General features: G+C 48.5%; 1 protein-coding gene across 1 annotated transcript in view; it reads left to right on the top strand.

Moving 5' to 3' along the window:
- LOC135214061 (probable RNA-binding protein 19) overlaps positions 1-15,414 on the top strand; it is an 82,708-nt gene that overhangs the window by 47,728 nt on the left and 19,566 nt on the right. Inside the window, exon 11 of the mRNA XM_064248174.1 lies at positions 163-292. Coding sequence (XP_064104244.1) covers positions 163-292 — 130 coding nt within the window. The remainder of the gene's footprint in view (positions 1-162; positions 293-15,414) is intronic.

Genomic DNA, 15,414 nt, shown 5'->3' with positions numbered 1-15,414 from the left:
TAACACTAGAATTAATAACAACGTAGCATCAAGATGTTTAAAGTAGCTCTTAAAGAAAAAAATATTCTTTTAATTGACTGGAAAAAATAAATGCCTCTCATTCCTTCTCTGGAAAGAGAGCATGAAGTGATTGTGTATAACAATTTCTTTTCTTTATTTTAGAAAGCTTTTGAAGCACTCTGCCACAGCACCCATCTGTATGGGAGACGTCTGGTTTTGGAATGGGCTAAGGACGAGGAAACTATTGAAGAACTACGAGAAAAGACGGCTCAGCAATTTCTTTCAGGCGGAGGTAATGTATTTATGTTTATGTGCTATGCAGTATATTCCATGGTTGTGTTCCTTGCTTTAAGTATTCAATTACATTTGAATGTTTTTGAAGTATGTACATATGCTAAAGTATGCTGAAGCCATTACAAAATGTGGTAATTGGAATGTCATACATTAGAGAAACTGAGCGTTTTTCAAAATAGATAACATGTAGAAATTTGCTTGTAACAGTACAGGCAGTCCCCAGATTACGGCATTCCCAGATTATTACGTTCCGAGGTTACGACACTTTTCAATTTTGTACATGAACTTTCCTGTCAGATATATACTTAGCTATAGTCTCCGACGTTCCCGACAGAATTTCAAATCTAGCAGCACACGCGACAGGTAGGTCAGGTGGTCTACCCTTCCCGCCTCTGGGAGGCGGGTGTATGAACCAATCCCGTTTTCTAATCAGATTTTCTCTGTCGCTGGAACCGGCAACACCTGTTGTGGGTTCCTCCTGATAGTTGATTTTGCTCTCGCTTGCCTGGGATCTTTTTTGGACTGATTTTTGGTGACGTACTGGATCTTTTTGGCTTGGCATACACTTTTTGTGGACTGTTTAGATTTTGCTTTGGATTTCTCTTTGAATATGTCTGATTTGGATTCTGTTGTTAAAACTCCTGCTATGTTTAGAGTGTGTTCAGTGGATGTTTGTAAGGTGAGGTTACCGAAAGCTTCGGTGGACCCTCACACTGTATGTATGAGGTGTAGGGGGAATGATTGTGCTTTTGATAACCCAGTAAGGAATGTGAGGGTTTGAATGAAGATGAGTGGAAGTCTCTTTCTTCCTACTTAAGGAAGTTGGAGGGAGACAGGGTGCGTAAGGCTTCCTCTAGAAGCTCGAGTAGGTCTCGCATTAGCAAGCTAGATTTAGAACCTAACACACTCGTAGAAGCAGATCCTTCTTGCCCTGTTTCAGCCCCTGCTCCCTGCGTCGAACCCGAGGATACGTCTTCGGAGGTGGCTGCGATGAAAGCCACGATCCGCAGCATGGAGCTCAAGATCCGCTCCTTGGAGAAAGGTAAGAGTGAAAGTGGAAGTGATTTATGCAGTGCCCCCAGTGTTGTGGAGGGGGCGTCTGACCGGCTCCGTAGCGCTACCAGGCCTAGACCTCTTCCAGACTCCCAGACCCAGTGGAGGAGGAAAGTCGACAGCCGCAGGAAGGTTAGGGAGAACCCCCACCGGTCAGGCGTCCCTTCAGCAGATCCTGATGTGCGTTCCCAGGCTGCCTCGGACCGTATCAAGATGGACATTCTTCGCCAGTGCTTCTCCTCGTCTGCCTCGCCATCGCCGAAGTGTGGATGGAGCTCCTCGGAAGCTTCGCGCCCCTTGAAAAGAGCCTGGAAGGCGCCCTGCAGCTCCCTGGCTTCCAGTCCGGAAGTCTTTCCAGAAGAGCCTTCGCTGGATGTGAAGAGGCCCAGGAGATCTCTTGACTGCTCTTCTCCTCATGTGCCTCGCTCTTCTTCTCCGGAAGAGGAGCCTGAGAAGTCCCCTTCTCGTATTCTCGCTGGGCTCCAGGCGCAGATCTCAGCCCTCGCTGACTCCCTGGCCGGTAGTTCTCGTCGGAGGAAGGACGCTTCTCTTCCCATCAAGAAGTCCAGGCGCCCGTCTCTCGACTTACGCTCTCCTCTACGTAGGCGCTCTTCTCCGGATGTTGCGGCTTCTCCCGAGCGAGGGGTTTCTCGCGAGAAGCGCCCCTCTCCTGGCTGGCTCCCCTCCTTGTCCAGGCGCCAGGCTGCTGACAGGCGCTCTTCGGTTGACGTTCGCTCTCCTCTGGACAGGCGCCAATCCCCTTGCAGACGCTCTTCTCCTGTCAGGCGCTCATCCCCGAGTGGGCGCCATTCTCTGGACAGGCGCTCGTTACAGGACAGGCGCCAGTCTCCTAGCAGGCTCTCCTCTCCCAGCAGGCGCTCTTCTCCTGGCAGGCGCCAAGAGCCTCGCAGGCGCCACTCTCCTGGTAGACGCTCTTCACCTGGCAGCCGCTCTCCTCTTGACAGGCACCAAGAGCCTCGCAAGCGCCTCTCTCCTAGTAGGCGCTCCTCGCCTGGTAGCCGCTCTTCTCTTGACAGGCGCCAAGAGCCTTGCAAGCGCTTCTCTCTTAGTAGGCGCTCTTTGCCTGGCAGCCGCTCTCCTCGTGACAGGCGCCAAGAGCCTTGCAGGGGCTACTCCCCTAGTAGGCGCTCTTCTCCGGGAAGCTGCTCGCCTCTTGACAAGACCCAAGAGCCTCGTGGGCGCCCTCGTCATGGAAGACGGTCCTCTACTGATAGGCGCTCTCCTTTGTCCAAGTTTTCGTCGACTTCTAAGCGCGAGTCTTCTCCCAGACTCCTCGTATCCAGCAGGCGCTCGTCTGCTACTGCTTGTCGCTCTCCTGATGTTTTTGCCACTCCTGACAGGTGACAGGCTTCTCGTAGGCGCCCCTCTCCTAGTAGGCGCCCTTCTCTTGACAGGACCGCCTTCTCTGCTAAGGACCCTCCTCGTTCTTCGGTGGAAGAGGACCAGGAAGGCTCGGACGATGAATCTGCCAAGACTGCCTCGGTTTCGGCCTACAAGAAGCTAACCGCCTTGCTTCTCCAAGAGTTCGGAGATTCCCTCAGCCCTGCCGCTCCTCCGTCTCCGCATTCACTTTTTTCAACCTCCAAGACTACGAAGAGTTCCTTGTGCGTCAGAATGAAGCCTACTTTGTCAGTGAAGAAGGCCCTGAGAGGATTTGGCTCGTGGCTTCTTTCCAAGGAAGAAGCAGGGAAGACAGTTTTTTCCTTCCCCCCATCTAAGCTGACGGGACGTACGGGGTTCTGGTATGAAACGGGAGAACCCTTGGGCCTGGGTCTTCCTTTCTCAGCCGATTCAGACTTCTCTTCTTTGGTGGACGCCACCAGACGATCAGCCCTTAATTCCGCCAAGACGTTGTGGGCTATGAATGAGCTCGATCACCTTTTGAAGGGGATGTTCCGAGTTCTCGAGGTGTTCAACTTTCTGGATTGGTCCTTGGGAGTCTTGGCCAGAAAGACTCAGACGCCGGACGCCCTTTCTCCAGAAGACCTCCACTGTGTTTTTTCCTGCATGGATAAGTCCGTTAGATTGCGTCATTGTTCGGTGCAGGAGTAGTCAAGAAAAAGGCGGGTAACCGTCTCCCCTTTCTTGACGAAATCGTTTCTCACGCCCAGAGGTCTTCGCTGTTATACTTGCAGCTCTCTTCGCAGCTCTTCCCCAAGAAGATTGTTCAGGACATCTCGAGCTCGCTCTCGGCCAAGGCAACACAGGACCTGCTCGCACAGTCGGCGAGGAAACCTCGACTGGCCTTCTCTGCTAAGGCCAAGAAGGAGAAACCTGCAGTGCAGGAGCCCTTTTGAGGGTGTCCATCTTCCAGATCTTCTTCTTTTAAGAGGGTGAAGACCCGGCAGGAGAGGTAAAACCTTCTCTAAGTCTATCAAGACCCTGAAGTAGCAAGCAAGTCCTCCAGACGACAGTAGGCGCCAGACTCCGAAGTTTTGCAGATGTCTGGGCCCAGAGAGGGGCGGACACCTGGTCCCTCTCAGTAGTCCAAAAGGGATATCTCATTCCTTTCTCTTCAAGACCTCCCTTAATGACAACCCCAAGGGAGTTGACGGCCAAGTACAAGGATCCCATCATGAACCAAGCCCTTATTCTAGCAGTAGACCAGATGCTGGAAAAAGAGGCTATAGAACTAGTTTCAGACCTTCACTCGGCAGGCTTCTACAACCGCCTCTTCTTAGTTCCGAAGTCTTCAGGGGGATGGAGACCGGTTCTGGATGTAAGCGCCCTGAACTTCTTTGTGGAGAAGAGGAAGTTCTCAATGGAAACCACGTCATCGGTATTGGCTGCTCTTCGTCCAGGGGACTGGATGGTGTCCCTGGATCTGCAGGACGCTTACTTCCATGTGCCGATCCATCCTTCCTCGAGGAAGTATCTGAGGTTCATGATGCTAGGGAAGGTTTACCAGTTCAGGGCCTTGTGCTTTGGCCTCTCATGAAGAATGTCGCGCAGTGGCTTCATTTGGAAGGAGTGAGGATGTCCCTTTATCTGGACGATTGGCTAATAAGAGCCAGATCAAGGGAACGTTGTCTGGAGGACCTTCAAAAGACGATGGATTTGGCAAGTTCGCTGGGACTCTTGATCAACTTCCAGAAATCCCAGCTCATCCCCAGTCAGGAATGTGTTTATCTGGCGATTCGGATGGATTCTTGGGGTTTTCAGGCATATCCGTCCCCGGAAAGGATAGCCCGAGGCTCCGAAAAAATTGCAACCTTTCTAGGGAAAGATGCATGCACAGCGAGGGAGTGGATGAGTTTGTTGGGGACGCTCTCCTCGCTGGAGCAGTCCGTTTCCCTAGGAAGGTTACACTTGAGACCTCTTCAGTTCTTTCTAAATCAAAATTGGAATCGTCGTTCCCAGGATTTGACGTTCTCCCTCGTCGTAACTCGGGAGATCAAAGAGAAGCTCTTGTGGTGGGCAGATCCTAACAGATTTGTCAAAGGTCTGTCACTGCAAACCCTGAACCCCAGCCTAGTGTTGTTCTCCGACGTGTCGGAGACAGGTTGGGGGGCGACTCTGGGAACGAAGGAAGTGTCAGGCACCTGGGAGGGAGAACAGGTGGCCTGGCACATCAACAAGAAAGAACTGATGGCTATTTGGCTGGCGTTGAAAGCCTTCGAGCCTCACGTCCGAGGCGCCGTTGTTCAGGTCAACTCGGACAACACCACAGCTCTGGCATACATCAGGAAACAGGGGGGGACGCACTCCTACTCCCTGTACGAAACAGCGAGAGATCTTTTGCTGTGGGCCGAGGTAAGGAGTGTCAGGCTCCTCACCAGATTCGTACAGGGGGAAAGGAATGTAAGGGCAGACCTAAGCAGAAAAGATCAGGTCCTCCCGACGGAATGGACTCTTCATCAAGATGTTTGCCGGAACCTGTGGAAACTGGGGCAGGCCCCATCTAGACCTCTTCGCCACCTCCAGGAACGCGAGACTAGATCTGTATTGTTCTCAAATATCAGATCCGAGGGCAATAGCAGTGGATGCCCTTCTGCTGGATTGGAAGGGTCTAGATATGTACGCTTTTCCTCCCTTCAAGAATGACTCTGATTGCTCCGTTCTGGCCTGCCCAAGACTGGTTCACAGAGGTACTCAAATGGATGGTGGACCTTCCAAGATCCCTTCCACCAAGGAAGGATTTGCTCAGACAACCCCACTTCGACAGGTATCACTAAAACCTCCCCGCTCTCGGTCTGACTGGCTTCAGACTGTCCAAAGTCTCGTCAGAGTGAAGGGATTTTTGTACATGAACTTTCCTGTCAGACATATACTTAGCTTACGTCTCTGACGTCACGACAGAATTCAAAACTCGCGGCTAACGCGACAGGTAGGTCAGGTGATCTACCTTACCCGCCGCTGGGAGGCGGGTGTAAGAACCATCATACCTTTCTTGCCAGATTTTTTCTGTCGTCGGTGTCGACCACACCTGTTGTCGGTACCTCTTGACAGTTGGATTCTTTTCTCGTTTTCGCCCTGGATTGTTTCTACGGACTTTTGGTGAAGTACCCGATCTTTTGGCCTGGCTTTCGCGATTTGTGGACAGTTATTGGACTTTTCTTTGGATTTTTCTTGGATTCATGATGTCTGATGTTGATACTAAGAAAACTGCTATGTTTAGAGTTTGTTGTATGACTGATTGTAAGGTGAGGCTACCGAAAGCTTCGGTAGACCCTCACACGGTATGTTTGAAGTGTAGAGGGAATGAATGCACCTTTAATAACCCTTGTAATGAATGTGAAAAGCTGAATGAGGATGAATGGAAGTCTTTGTCTTCCTACTTGAGGAAGCTTGAAAAGGATAAAGTTAGGAAAGCTTCTTCCAGGAGCAGTAGTAGATCTCGTATTAGCGAGTTGGATGTAGATAATCCTATTTTAGAAGTAGCTCCTTTGTCAGTTTCAGCTCCTGCTCCCTGCACCGAAGCCGAAGATACGCTTCGGAAGTGGCCTCATGAAAGCCACCTTCGCAGTATGGAGAGGAAAATCAAGCAACTAGAAGGTAAGAGTGATTCCAATAGTGATTTGTGCAGTGAACCCAGTGCAGTGGGGAGGGTGCGTCTGATCGGCGCCCTAATGCTTCCAGGCCTAGACCTCTTCCAGACTCCCAGTCCCAGTGGAGGAGGAAAGTCGAAAGCCGCAGGAAGGTTAGGGAGCATCCCCAACTGGTCAGGCGTCCCCTCGGTAGTTCCTGTTGATCGTTCCCAGGCTACCTTGATCACTCCAAGAGAGAAATTTTGCGCCAGTGCTTCTCGTCGTCGCCTTCGCCTTCTCCTAAAAGAGGATGGAGCTCTCGGAAGCCTCGCGCCTTCGAAGAGAGCCTGGAATGCTCCTGCGCCCGCCCTTCCAGCCCTGAAGTTTTTTCGGAAGAGCCTTGAGGTGGAAGCGAAGAAGCGTAAGAGATCTCAGGAGTATCGTTCACCGAGCGGAGATCGAGCCTCTTCTCCTGTTCACGAGTTTGTGAGTTCTCCTGCAAGGGTGTTGGCTAACCTTCAGGCGCAGATTTCGGCTCTGGCTGGCTCTCTTTACGGGTCTTCTCGGCGCAGGAAGGACGTCTCGCTTCCTGTAAGAAGTCCAAGCTCCCCTCTCCTGACTCTCGCTTAGAGGCGCGCTCAACTGTTCGTTCGGATTCTCGCAGGAGGCTCTCTGCTTCGGACAAGATCAAATCTGCGTATAAGCGACATTCGCCTGACAGACAAGTTTCTCCTTCAGACAAGGAGCAAACTGCGCGTAGGAGATCCTCACCCTACAGACGCTCTTCTCGGAGACAGGGATCGCTCCCCTTGACGGGCGCCAAGAGCCTAGTAGGCACTACTCACCTCGTAGCAGCTCCTCGTCTCGCCTCCACTCTCCGGCTGACAAGCGCCCTAAATCGGACAGGCGCTTTTCGCTGGACAGGCGTCAAGAGCTTGTTAGGCGCGTTTCGCCTGGCAGGCGCTCTTCTCCTGACTTTTACTCGCCTCGAGTCAGGCGCCGAGAGCCTAGCAAGGCGCTTCCTCCCCTGGTAGGCGCTCACCTAGTAGGCGCTCGTCGCCAGAGATTCTCTCGCCTCGGTTCAGGCGCCAAGAGCCTGGTAGGCGCTTTTCGTATGACAGGCGCAGTTCGCCTGGTAGCCGCTCTCCTTTGGATAGGCGCCAAGAGCCTGATAGAATTTCTTCTTCAAACAGGCGCTCTGCACCTGACTGCGCCCTGACTCCTATTAGGCTTCAAGGATCTGGGAAACGCACTCCTCCAGACAAGAAGGATGTTGCAAGTAGACACTTGCCTGGAAGCATTGTCTCCAAGACGTTTACGTCTATCTGCCTCTAGAGACTCCTTTAAGAATAGTCGCGCCTCTAAGGATCAGGAAGGCTCTTCGGCTCAGGAAGGAACAGGACCTCTCAGAAGAAGAAGGAACAAAAGACGCCTCAGTTTCCTCCTATAAAGAAACTTACAGAGTTACTCCTGCAAGAGTTTGGAGATATCCTTTCTCCTGTGGCTCCCCTTCTCCTCTTTCGTTATTCTCCACTTCGAAGACGTCGAAGGTTTCGTCTTGTGTTAGGATGAAACCTACTGTTTCCATGAAGAAGGCGCTGAGAGGTTTTGGAGAATGGCTCCTTTCGAAGGAAGAGAAAGGGAAGACGGTTTTTTCTTTCCCTCCGTCTAAACTGACCGGCAGATTGGGATTCTGGTACGAATCGGGAGAACCTTTAGGCCTCGCTCTCCCTTCGTCTGCGGACTCGGACTTCTCTTCATTAGTGGATGCTGCTCGTCGTTCCGCCCTCTTGTCCGCCAAGACTACGTGGGGAATGAACGAACTTGACCACTTACTGAAGGGAATGTTCCGAGTCCTGGAAGTTTTCAACTTCCTTGATTGGTCTTTAGGTGTGCTGGCTAATAAGACCAAGACTCCAGATGCTCTGTCTCCTGAAGATCTTAACTGTGTACTCACTTGCATGGATAAAGCAGTGAGAGACGGATCGAGTGAAGTCTCCTCACTGTTTGGAGCTGGAGTGCTTAAGAAACGGTCGGTCTACTGTTCGTTTCTCACGAAGGCAGTGTCTCATGCACAAAGGGCATCGCTCTTGTATGCTCAACTCTCTCCTCTTCTGTTCCCCAAGAAAATTATCCAAGATGTCTCGAGTGCCCTTTCAGCTAAGGCTACTCAGGATATGTTAGCCCAGGCGGCCAGGAAACCTCGCTCTGTCTTCCAACCCAAGACCAAGAAAGAGACTCCTCTGAGACAGGAGCCCTTTCGAGGAGGACCCGCTGTCAGAGGTTCTGCAACCAGAGGGACTAGACCTTTTAAGAGAGGTAAAACCTTCTCGAAGTCAGTCAGAGGGAAGAAATAGCGGTCAAGGACTCCAGACATCAGTGGGTGCCAGACTACTGAAATTTTGCCGACGTCTGGGCCCACAAAGGGGCGGACAATTGGTCCCTATCGATTGTCAGAAAAGGATACCTCATTCCCTTCTCGTCAAGACCACCATTGACGACAACTCCGAGGGAGTTGGTAGCCAAGTACAAGGACCCCATCATGAATCAAGCCCTTTCTCTAGCAGTAGATCTCATGCTAAAGGAAGGAGGCTATAGAACTAGTGAAAGATCCCCGCTCTGCGGGCTTTTACAACAGACTGTTCCTAGTTCCGAAGAACTCAGGAGGATGGAGACCGGTGTTGGATTTAAGCGCCCTGAACGTCTTTGTGGAAAAGAGGAAGTTCGCCATGGAGACAACTTCCTCAGTGTTAGCGGCTCTTCGTCCAGGGGACTGGATGGTGTCTCTAGACCTTCAGGACGCTTACTTTCATGTGCCGATCCATCCTTCTTCACGGAAGTATCTACGATTCATGATGGGAGGAAACATCTTCCAATTCAAGGCCTTGTGCTTCGGCCTATCAACTGCACCCCAAGTTTTCACGGGGTTAATGAAGAACGTGGCGCAGTGGCTACATTTGGAGGGATGAGGGTGTCGCTTTATCTCGACGACTGGCTAATCAGAGCAGAGTCTCAAGAAAGATGTCTGGAGGACCTTCAAAAGACCCTTACATTGGCAAGTTCGCTGGGACTTCTGGTGAACTTCCAGAAGTCTCAATTAATCCCCAGTCAAGAGAGGATCTATCTGGGGATTCGGATAGCTTCTCTGGCTTTTCGGGCTTTTCCGTCGCCAGAGAGGATAGCTCGTTGCTACGAGAAAATAACGACCTTCCTAGAGAAAGATGCATGCACAGCGAGGGAGTGGATGAGTCTGCTGGGGACACTCTCCTCGCTGGAGCAATTTCGTTTCTCTAGGAAGGTTGCATCTCAGGCCTCTACAGTTCTTCCTATACCAGAACTGGAAGGCGTCTCTCCCTAGATCTGGAGTTCTCCTTCAAGATCTCAAGAGGAATCAAGAGAGACCTTCGGTGGTGGAACGACCCACTTCGATTTGTGGAAGGAATGTCTCTCTACATGCCGAACCCCAGCCATGTGTTGTTTTCCGACGCTTCGGAGGCAGGTTGGGGAGCGACACTCGGGACAAGAGAAGTGTCAGGCACCTGGAAGGGGGATCAGGTGTCCTGGCACATCAACAAGAAAGAGTTGATGGCAGTCTGGATGGCTTTGAAAGCCTTCGAACCCCACGTCCGGAATGCAGTAGTGCAGGTCAATTCGGACAACACAACAGCCTTGGCGTACATCAAGAAACAGGGGGGGACGCACTCCTTCTCCCTGTACGAAACAGCAAGGGATCTTCTGCTGTGGTCTCAAACGAGGAAAATCAGTCTTCTCACCAGATTCGTACAGGGAGAAAGGAACGTCAGGGCCGATCTCCTGAGCAGGAAGAATCAACTCCTGCCTTCCGAGTGGACCCTCCACTCAGAAGTATGCCAAGACCTGTGGAGAAGATGGGGCAGACCTCACATCGATCTCTTTGCAACAGCAAAGAACGCAAGAATCGAACTTTATTGCTCCCCGATCTCAGACCCAGGAGCAATTTCAGTGGATGCGTTTCTCCTAGATTGGACAGGGTTAGACGTCTACGCCTTTCCCCCCTTCAAAGTACTAGGACAAACCCTCAAGAAATTTGCTATCTCGGGAGAGGACAAGAATGACGCTAGTAGCTCCGTTCTGGCCCGCCCAAGATTGGTTCACAGAGGTACTGGAATGGTTGGTGGACTTTCCAAGAGCACTGCCACAAAGACAAGATTTGCTCAAACAACCCACTTCGACAGGTATCACAGAAACCTCCCCGCTCTCAATCTGACTGGCTTTCGACTGTCAAAAGTCTTGTCAGAGCGAAGGGGTTTTCGACAAAAGCTTGCTAAGGCTATCGCCTCAGCTAGAAGACCTTCGACCCTTAAAGTCTACCAGTCGAAAGTGGGACGTCTTTCGCCGTTGGTGCAGGAACAAGAAGTTTTCCTCTTCCAGTACCTCTGTGACTCAGATAGCAGATTTCCTAGTTTTCCTCAGAGAAAAATGCGGTTTGGCAGTATCTACTATCAAAGGATACCGTAGCATGCTGGCTGCGGTGTTCAGACATAGGAATTTAGATCTTTCGGAATGAACCAAAGTATCCTTTCATGGATCTATTTAAAGATCTTTTGAATCTTCCAAGAAAACTTCGAACGAAGTTCCAAGTTTGGAATCTGGATGTGGTTCTTCGCTTCCTGAGGTCCGCTAGGTTTGAACCACCACATTTAGCCTCCTTCAAAGATCTCACGAGGAAAGCTCTCTTTCTCATGGCTTTAGCATCTGCTAAAAGGGTTAGTGAGATTCATGCCCTAGAAGGAAGGGTAGGTTTTCAAAGGAGATTCCGTAGTTTGTTCCTTCCTTCCTTCGTTTTTAGCAAAAAATGAGAACCCCTCAAATCCTTGGCCAAGGAGCTTTGAGGTTCGTGGTTTGTCTGCCCTAGTAGGGGAAGAACCTGAAAGAACTCTTTGCCCTGTTAGGAGTTTAAAATACTACCTTCAGAAGAAGAAAACCCTTAAGGGCATTGAGGACAGACTATGGTGCTCTGTAAAGGACCCCAGCAGACCATTGTCGAAAAATGCGCTGTCTTTCTTCATTAGAAGTGTTGTGAAAGAAGCACATAGATCTTGTGATGAAGAACATTTCAAGCTCTTAAAAGTCAAGGCTCATGAAGTGAGAGCAATAGCAACTTCCTTGGCCTTTAAGAAGAATATGTCTCTTCAGAATCTGATGAAAACTACATTCTGGAGATGTAATTCAGTATTCGCCAACCACTACCTAAAAGACGTCAGTATTACGTATGACGAGTGCTTCGCGTTCGGCCCGTACGTATCGGCGGATTCGGTGCTGGGGCAGGGAGCTGGAACATATCCTTAGTAGTTTTTTAAAACCCCTTGTTTTTTTTGGTAATTGAGTTCATATGGTTGTATGAAAAATGATGCAGGTAGGCATCTTTTTTCGTTTCGTAATGCTAATAACATTAGTTTGGTTAGGTGATCGGATTTGGTTTGAAGCTCCCTGCGTTGGTAGTGGACAGGTTCTGTCATAGAAGAGGGCGAACCCCCATTGACATGATCCGACTTGGATTCTACTAAGTAAGCGGATATCAAGTCCCATTAGTAGACCCAAAGAGTCTTTTCAGCTGTAGGTCACGCCCTCGCTGTAGCTCTTATGGCTATGCAGACTAATAGACAGTATCTATGAAGTCTTCAGCCTAAACAGGTAAGAACCAAGGTTATGTTTATCCTACAACAGGTGTTGTTTACCTTTTCTTTGTTATTTTCTGTCTTGTACCCTCCACCAAGGGTGTCAATCAGCTAAGTATATGTCTGACAGGAAAGTTCATGTACAAAAATGATATTGTTATTTTACAATAAAGTTTTGTACATACTTACCTGGCAGACATATACGATTGATGGCCCACCCAGCCTCCCCTCAGGAGACAGGTATAAGAGAGAAAAAATCTGGCAAGAAAGGTATGATGGTTCTTACACCCGCCTCCCAGCGGCGGGTAAGGTAGATCACCTGACCTACCTGTCGCGTTAGCCGCGAGTTTTGAATTCTGTCGTGACGTCAGAGACGTAAGCTAAGTATATGTCTGCCAGGTAAGTATGTACAAAACTTTATTGTAAAATAACAATATCATTTTCGTCTAAAGCTGCAAAAGCTATTGCCAGAGCAAGGAGATCTTCCACCTTGCGAATATACCAGTCGAAGTGGGATGTTCGTCGATGGTGCAGGAATCAGAAAGTTTCCTCTTCCAGTACCTCTGTGACCCAGATTGCTGACTTCATTCTTTTCCTCAGGGAAGAGTGTGGGCTAGCAGTCTCGACAATCAAGGGATACCGCAGTATGCTAGCCGCATTGTTCAGGCGCAGAGGCCTGAACATTTCCGATAACAAGGACCTTGATGATCTGATCAGGTCTTTCGAGACCACGAAGAAAGGGTCCTCGAGAACACCCAGTTGGAATCTCGACGTGGTTCTTCAATTTTTGAGGTCTGCAAGGTTTGAACCTCCTCACTCAGCTTCCTTTAGGGACCTAACCAAGAAGTCCCTTTTCCTCATGGCTTTGGCATCCGCCAAGAGGATGAGTGCACTTCAAGCCATAGAAGGAAGGGTAGGCTTCAAAGATCAGTCCGTGGTTTGTTCCTTCCTTCCCTCATTCTTAGCTAAGAATGAAAATCCTTCGAATCCATGGCCCAGGAGTTTTGAGGTACAAGGTTTATCTGCTCTCGTAGGGGAAGAGGCAGAGAGGGCTCTTTGCCCTGTTAGAAGCCTTAAGTATTATCAAAGAAGGAAGAAACAACTTAAGTGCAATACGGACAACCTCTGGTGTTCTGTGAGGGACCCCAGTAGGCCCTTGTCTAAGAATGCTCTGGCATTCTTTTTGAGAAGCCTAGTTAAGGAAGCCCATGTAGCATGTGACGAGGATCAGTTCAAGCTCCTTAAGGTTAAGGCCCATGAAGTGAGGGCCATTGCCACTTCTCTAGCCTTCAACAAGAACATGTCGGTACAAAACCTTATGAAGGCGACATTTTGGAGATCTAACTCGGTCTTTGCAAGCCACTACTTGAGAGACGTCAGGATCACGTATGATAAGTGCTTCGCCTTAGGACCCTACGTATCTGCGGATTCGTTGCTGGGGCAGGGAGCTGAAACGTATCCTTGTTAGTTTAGCTAATTTTTATCCTATTTGGTTTGTGTTTTTATGGTTGAATGAAAGAGGATGCGGGTAGGCATCTCTTTCGTGTCTTAGATCTAAAACGGGTTAGATTGGTTAGGTGGTCTGGATTGTTTTGGCTCCTTGTGATAGTAGTTGACAGGTTCTGTCATGTAAGCGGGCGAACCCCTTTGACAAGATCCTACTTGGATTCTGCCATGTAAGTGGATGAGAAATCCCTTTGGTAGATCCGAAGAGTCTTTCAGCAACAGGTCACGCTCTCGCTGTAGCTCTTCAGGCAATGCAGACTCATAGACAGTATCCATGAAGTCTTCTGCCTAACCAGGTAAGAACCAAGTTTTTTATATCCTACAACATGTGTTGTTTCCCTTTTCTATATTGTTTAGCTGTCTCTTACCCTCCACCAAGGGTGCCAATCAGCTAAGTTTATATCTGACAGGAAAGTTCATGTACAAAAATGATATTGTTATGATACAATAAAGTATTGTACATACTTACCTGACAGATATATACGATTAATGGCCCGCCCAGCCTCCCCTCAGGAGACAGGTGGAAGAGAAAATCTGATTAGAAAACGGGATTGGTTCATACACCCGCCTCCCAGCGGCGGGAAGGGTAGACCACCTGACCTACCTGTCGCATGTGCCGCGAGATTTGAAATTCTGTCGGGAATGTCGGAGACTATAGCTAAGTATATATCTGCCAGGTAAGTATGTACAAAACTTTATTGTATCATAACAATATCATATATATTCATCAGAAATTTTTTCTTGGTTTATGATGCATGTTCTGCAGTTATGGCATTTATAATGCCTGTTCTATGGAAGAAATATGATTCCAAAAGGCAAAATAATCAATATTTGAAGGTTTTGATGAAAAATGCAATAAAAAGGCAGTTAAATAGTTTTCAATACACCCAAAGCATTAAAAGTAAGGTTTTCTTGGGGTTTTCGATGATGTTTCGGTTTACGATGATTTCCGGCTTACAACTTAGCGCAAGAACAGAATCCCTGTCGTAAACTAGGGACTGCCTATGAAGAGAAAAGAAACAAATAACCTGTTGATGCAACTCCTTTTGAACAAAACCAGTATTTTCGGTCATTTTTCCTGTTATTACCAATGTATGAGAGAATATTGTGCAAGTATAAGGCATTTAGCAAGACTGAAATGAATGTGGTGAAATTGAGTGCAAGTTTTTTATACAGAGAACTAAGAGAAGTAAAATTCAGATATTTCCTTTGTTTAATTGACAGTTGAGAGAATAAGAAAATCACTGTTTGGTTTTTAGATAATTTTCCGGCTTTCTAAAACAGGAACTTTTTGGGTAAAAATTATGATCATAATTTCATTACCTTAATAGCAAAGTATGTCACTTAAGCATCTGCTGTATCGAATCTATATCATATCTAGTGTTTGAATGAAGGGAAACAAAAATATCACTGATTTGAATGAAATATTGCATTGGAGTTTGTGTTTTTTGTGCAGTAGTCAGTAAGCCATACAGCTGTGTGTGTGTGTGTGCGTGTGTGTGTGTGAGAGAGAGAGAGAGAGTGAGAGAGAGAGAGAGAGAGTTCATCCAGATCTAAAGGTATGTAGTACATTAACAGCAAGATATAATTTAGAAAAGGAAGGCAACATCTCTTGTAGCCATTAAGTGTGTTACTACAGGCTTTCTCAGATGTAGAAGCATCAGCACCAATAACCTAGTGAGGGTGACCCTTCCACAATTTTACAGCAAATGGAATGAAAGACTAACGGACACTATCATGGTAAAAGGAATTTGTAATATTCCGGTACTGGTGGTACTAAAGGCTTGAAGCATGTGGTGTTTATATCAACCTTTGTAGATATATGGGGCCTTACTAACAGCATGTAGTTTATCATCCGTGTTTGATATGGATTTAAGTGCCAGAAAATGCACAGATGTGGATTACAACAGTGGATG

This window comes from Macrobrachium nipponense, chromosome 45 (genome assembly GCF_015104395.2).
Source record: "Macrobrachium nipponense isolate FS-2020 chromosome 45, ASM1510439v2, whole genome shotgun sequence".
NCBI classification, from domain to species: domain Eukaryota; kingdom Metazoa; phylum Arthropoda; class Malacostraca; order Decapoda; family Palaemonidae; genus Macrobrachium; species Macrobrachium nipponense.
The sequence above is the reverse complement of the archived record's forward strand: the minus strand, read 5'-3'. Positions and strand labels throughout refer to the sequence as shown.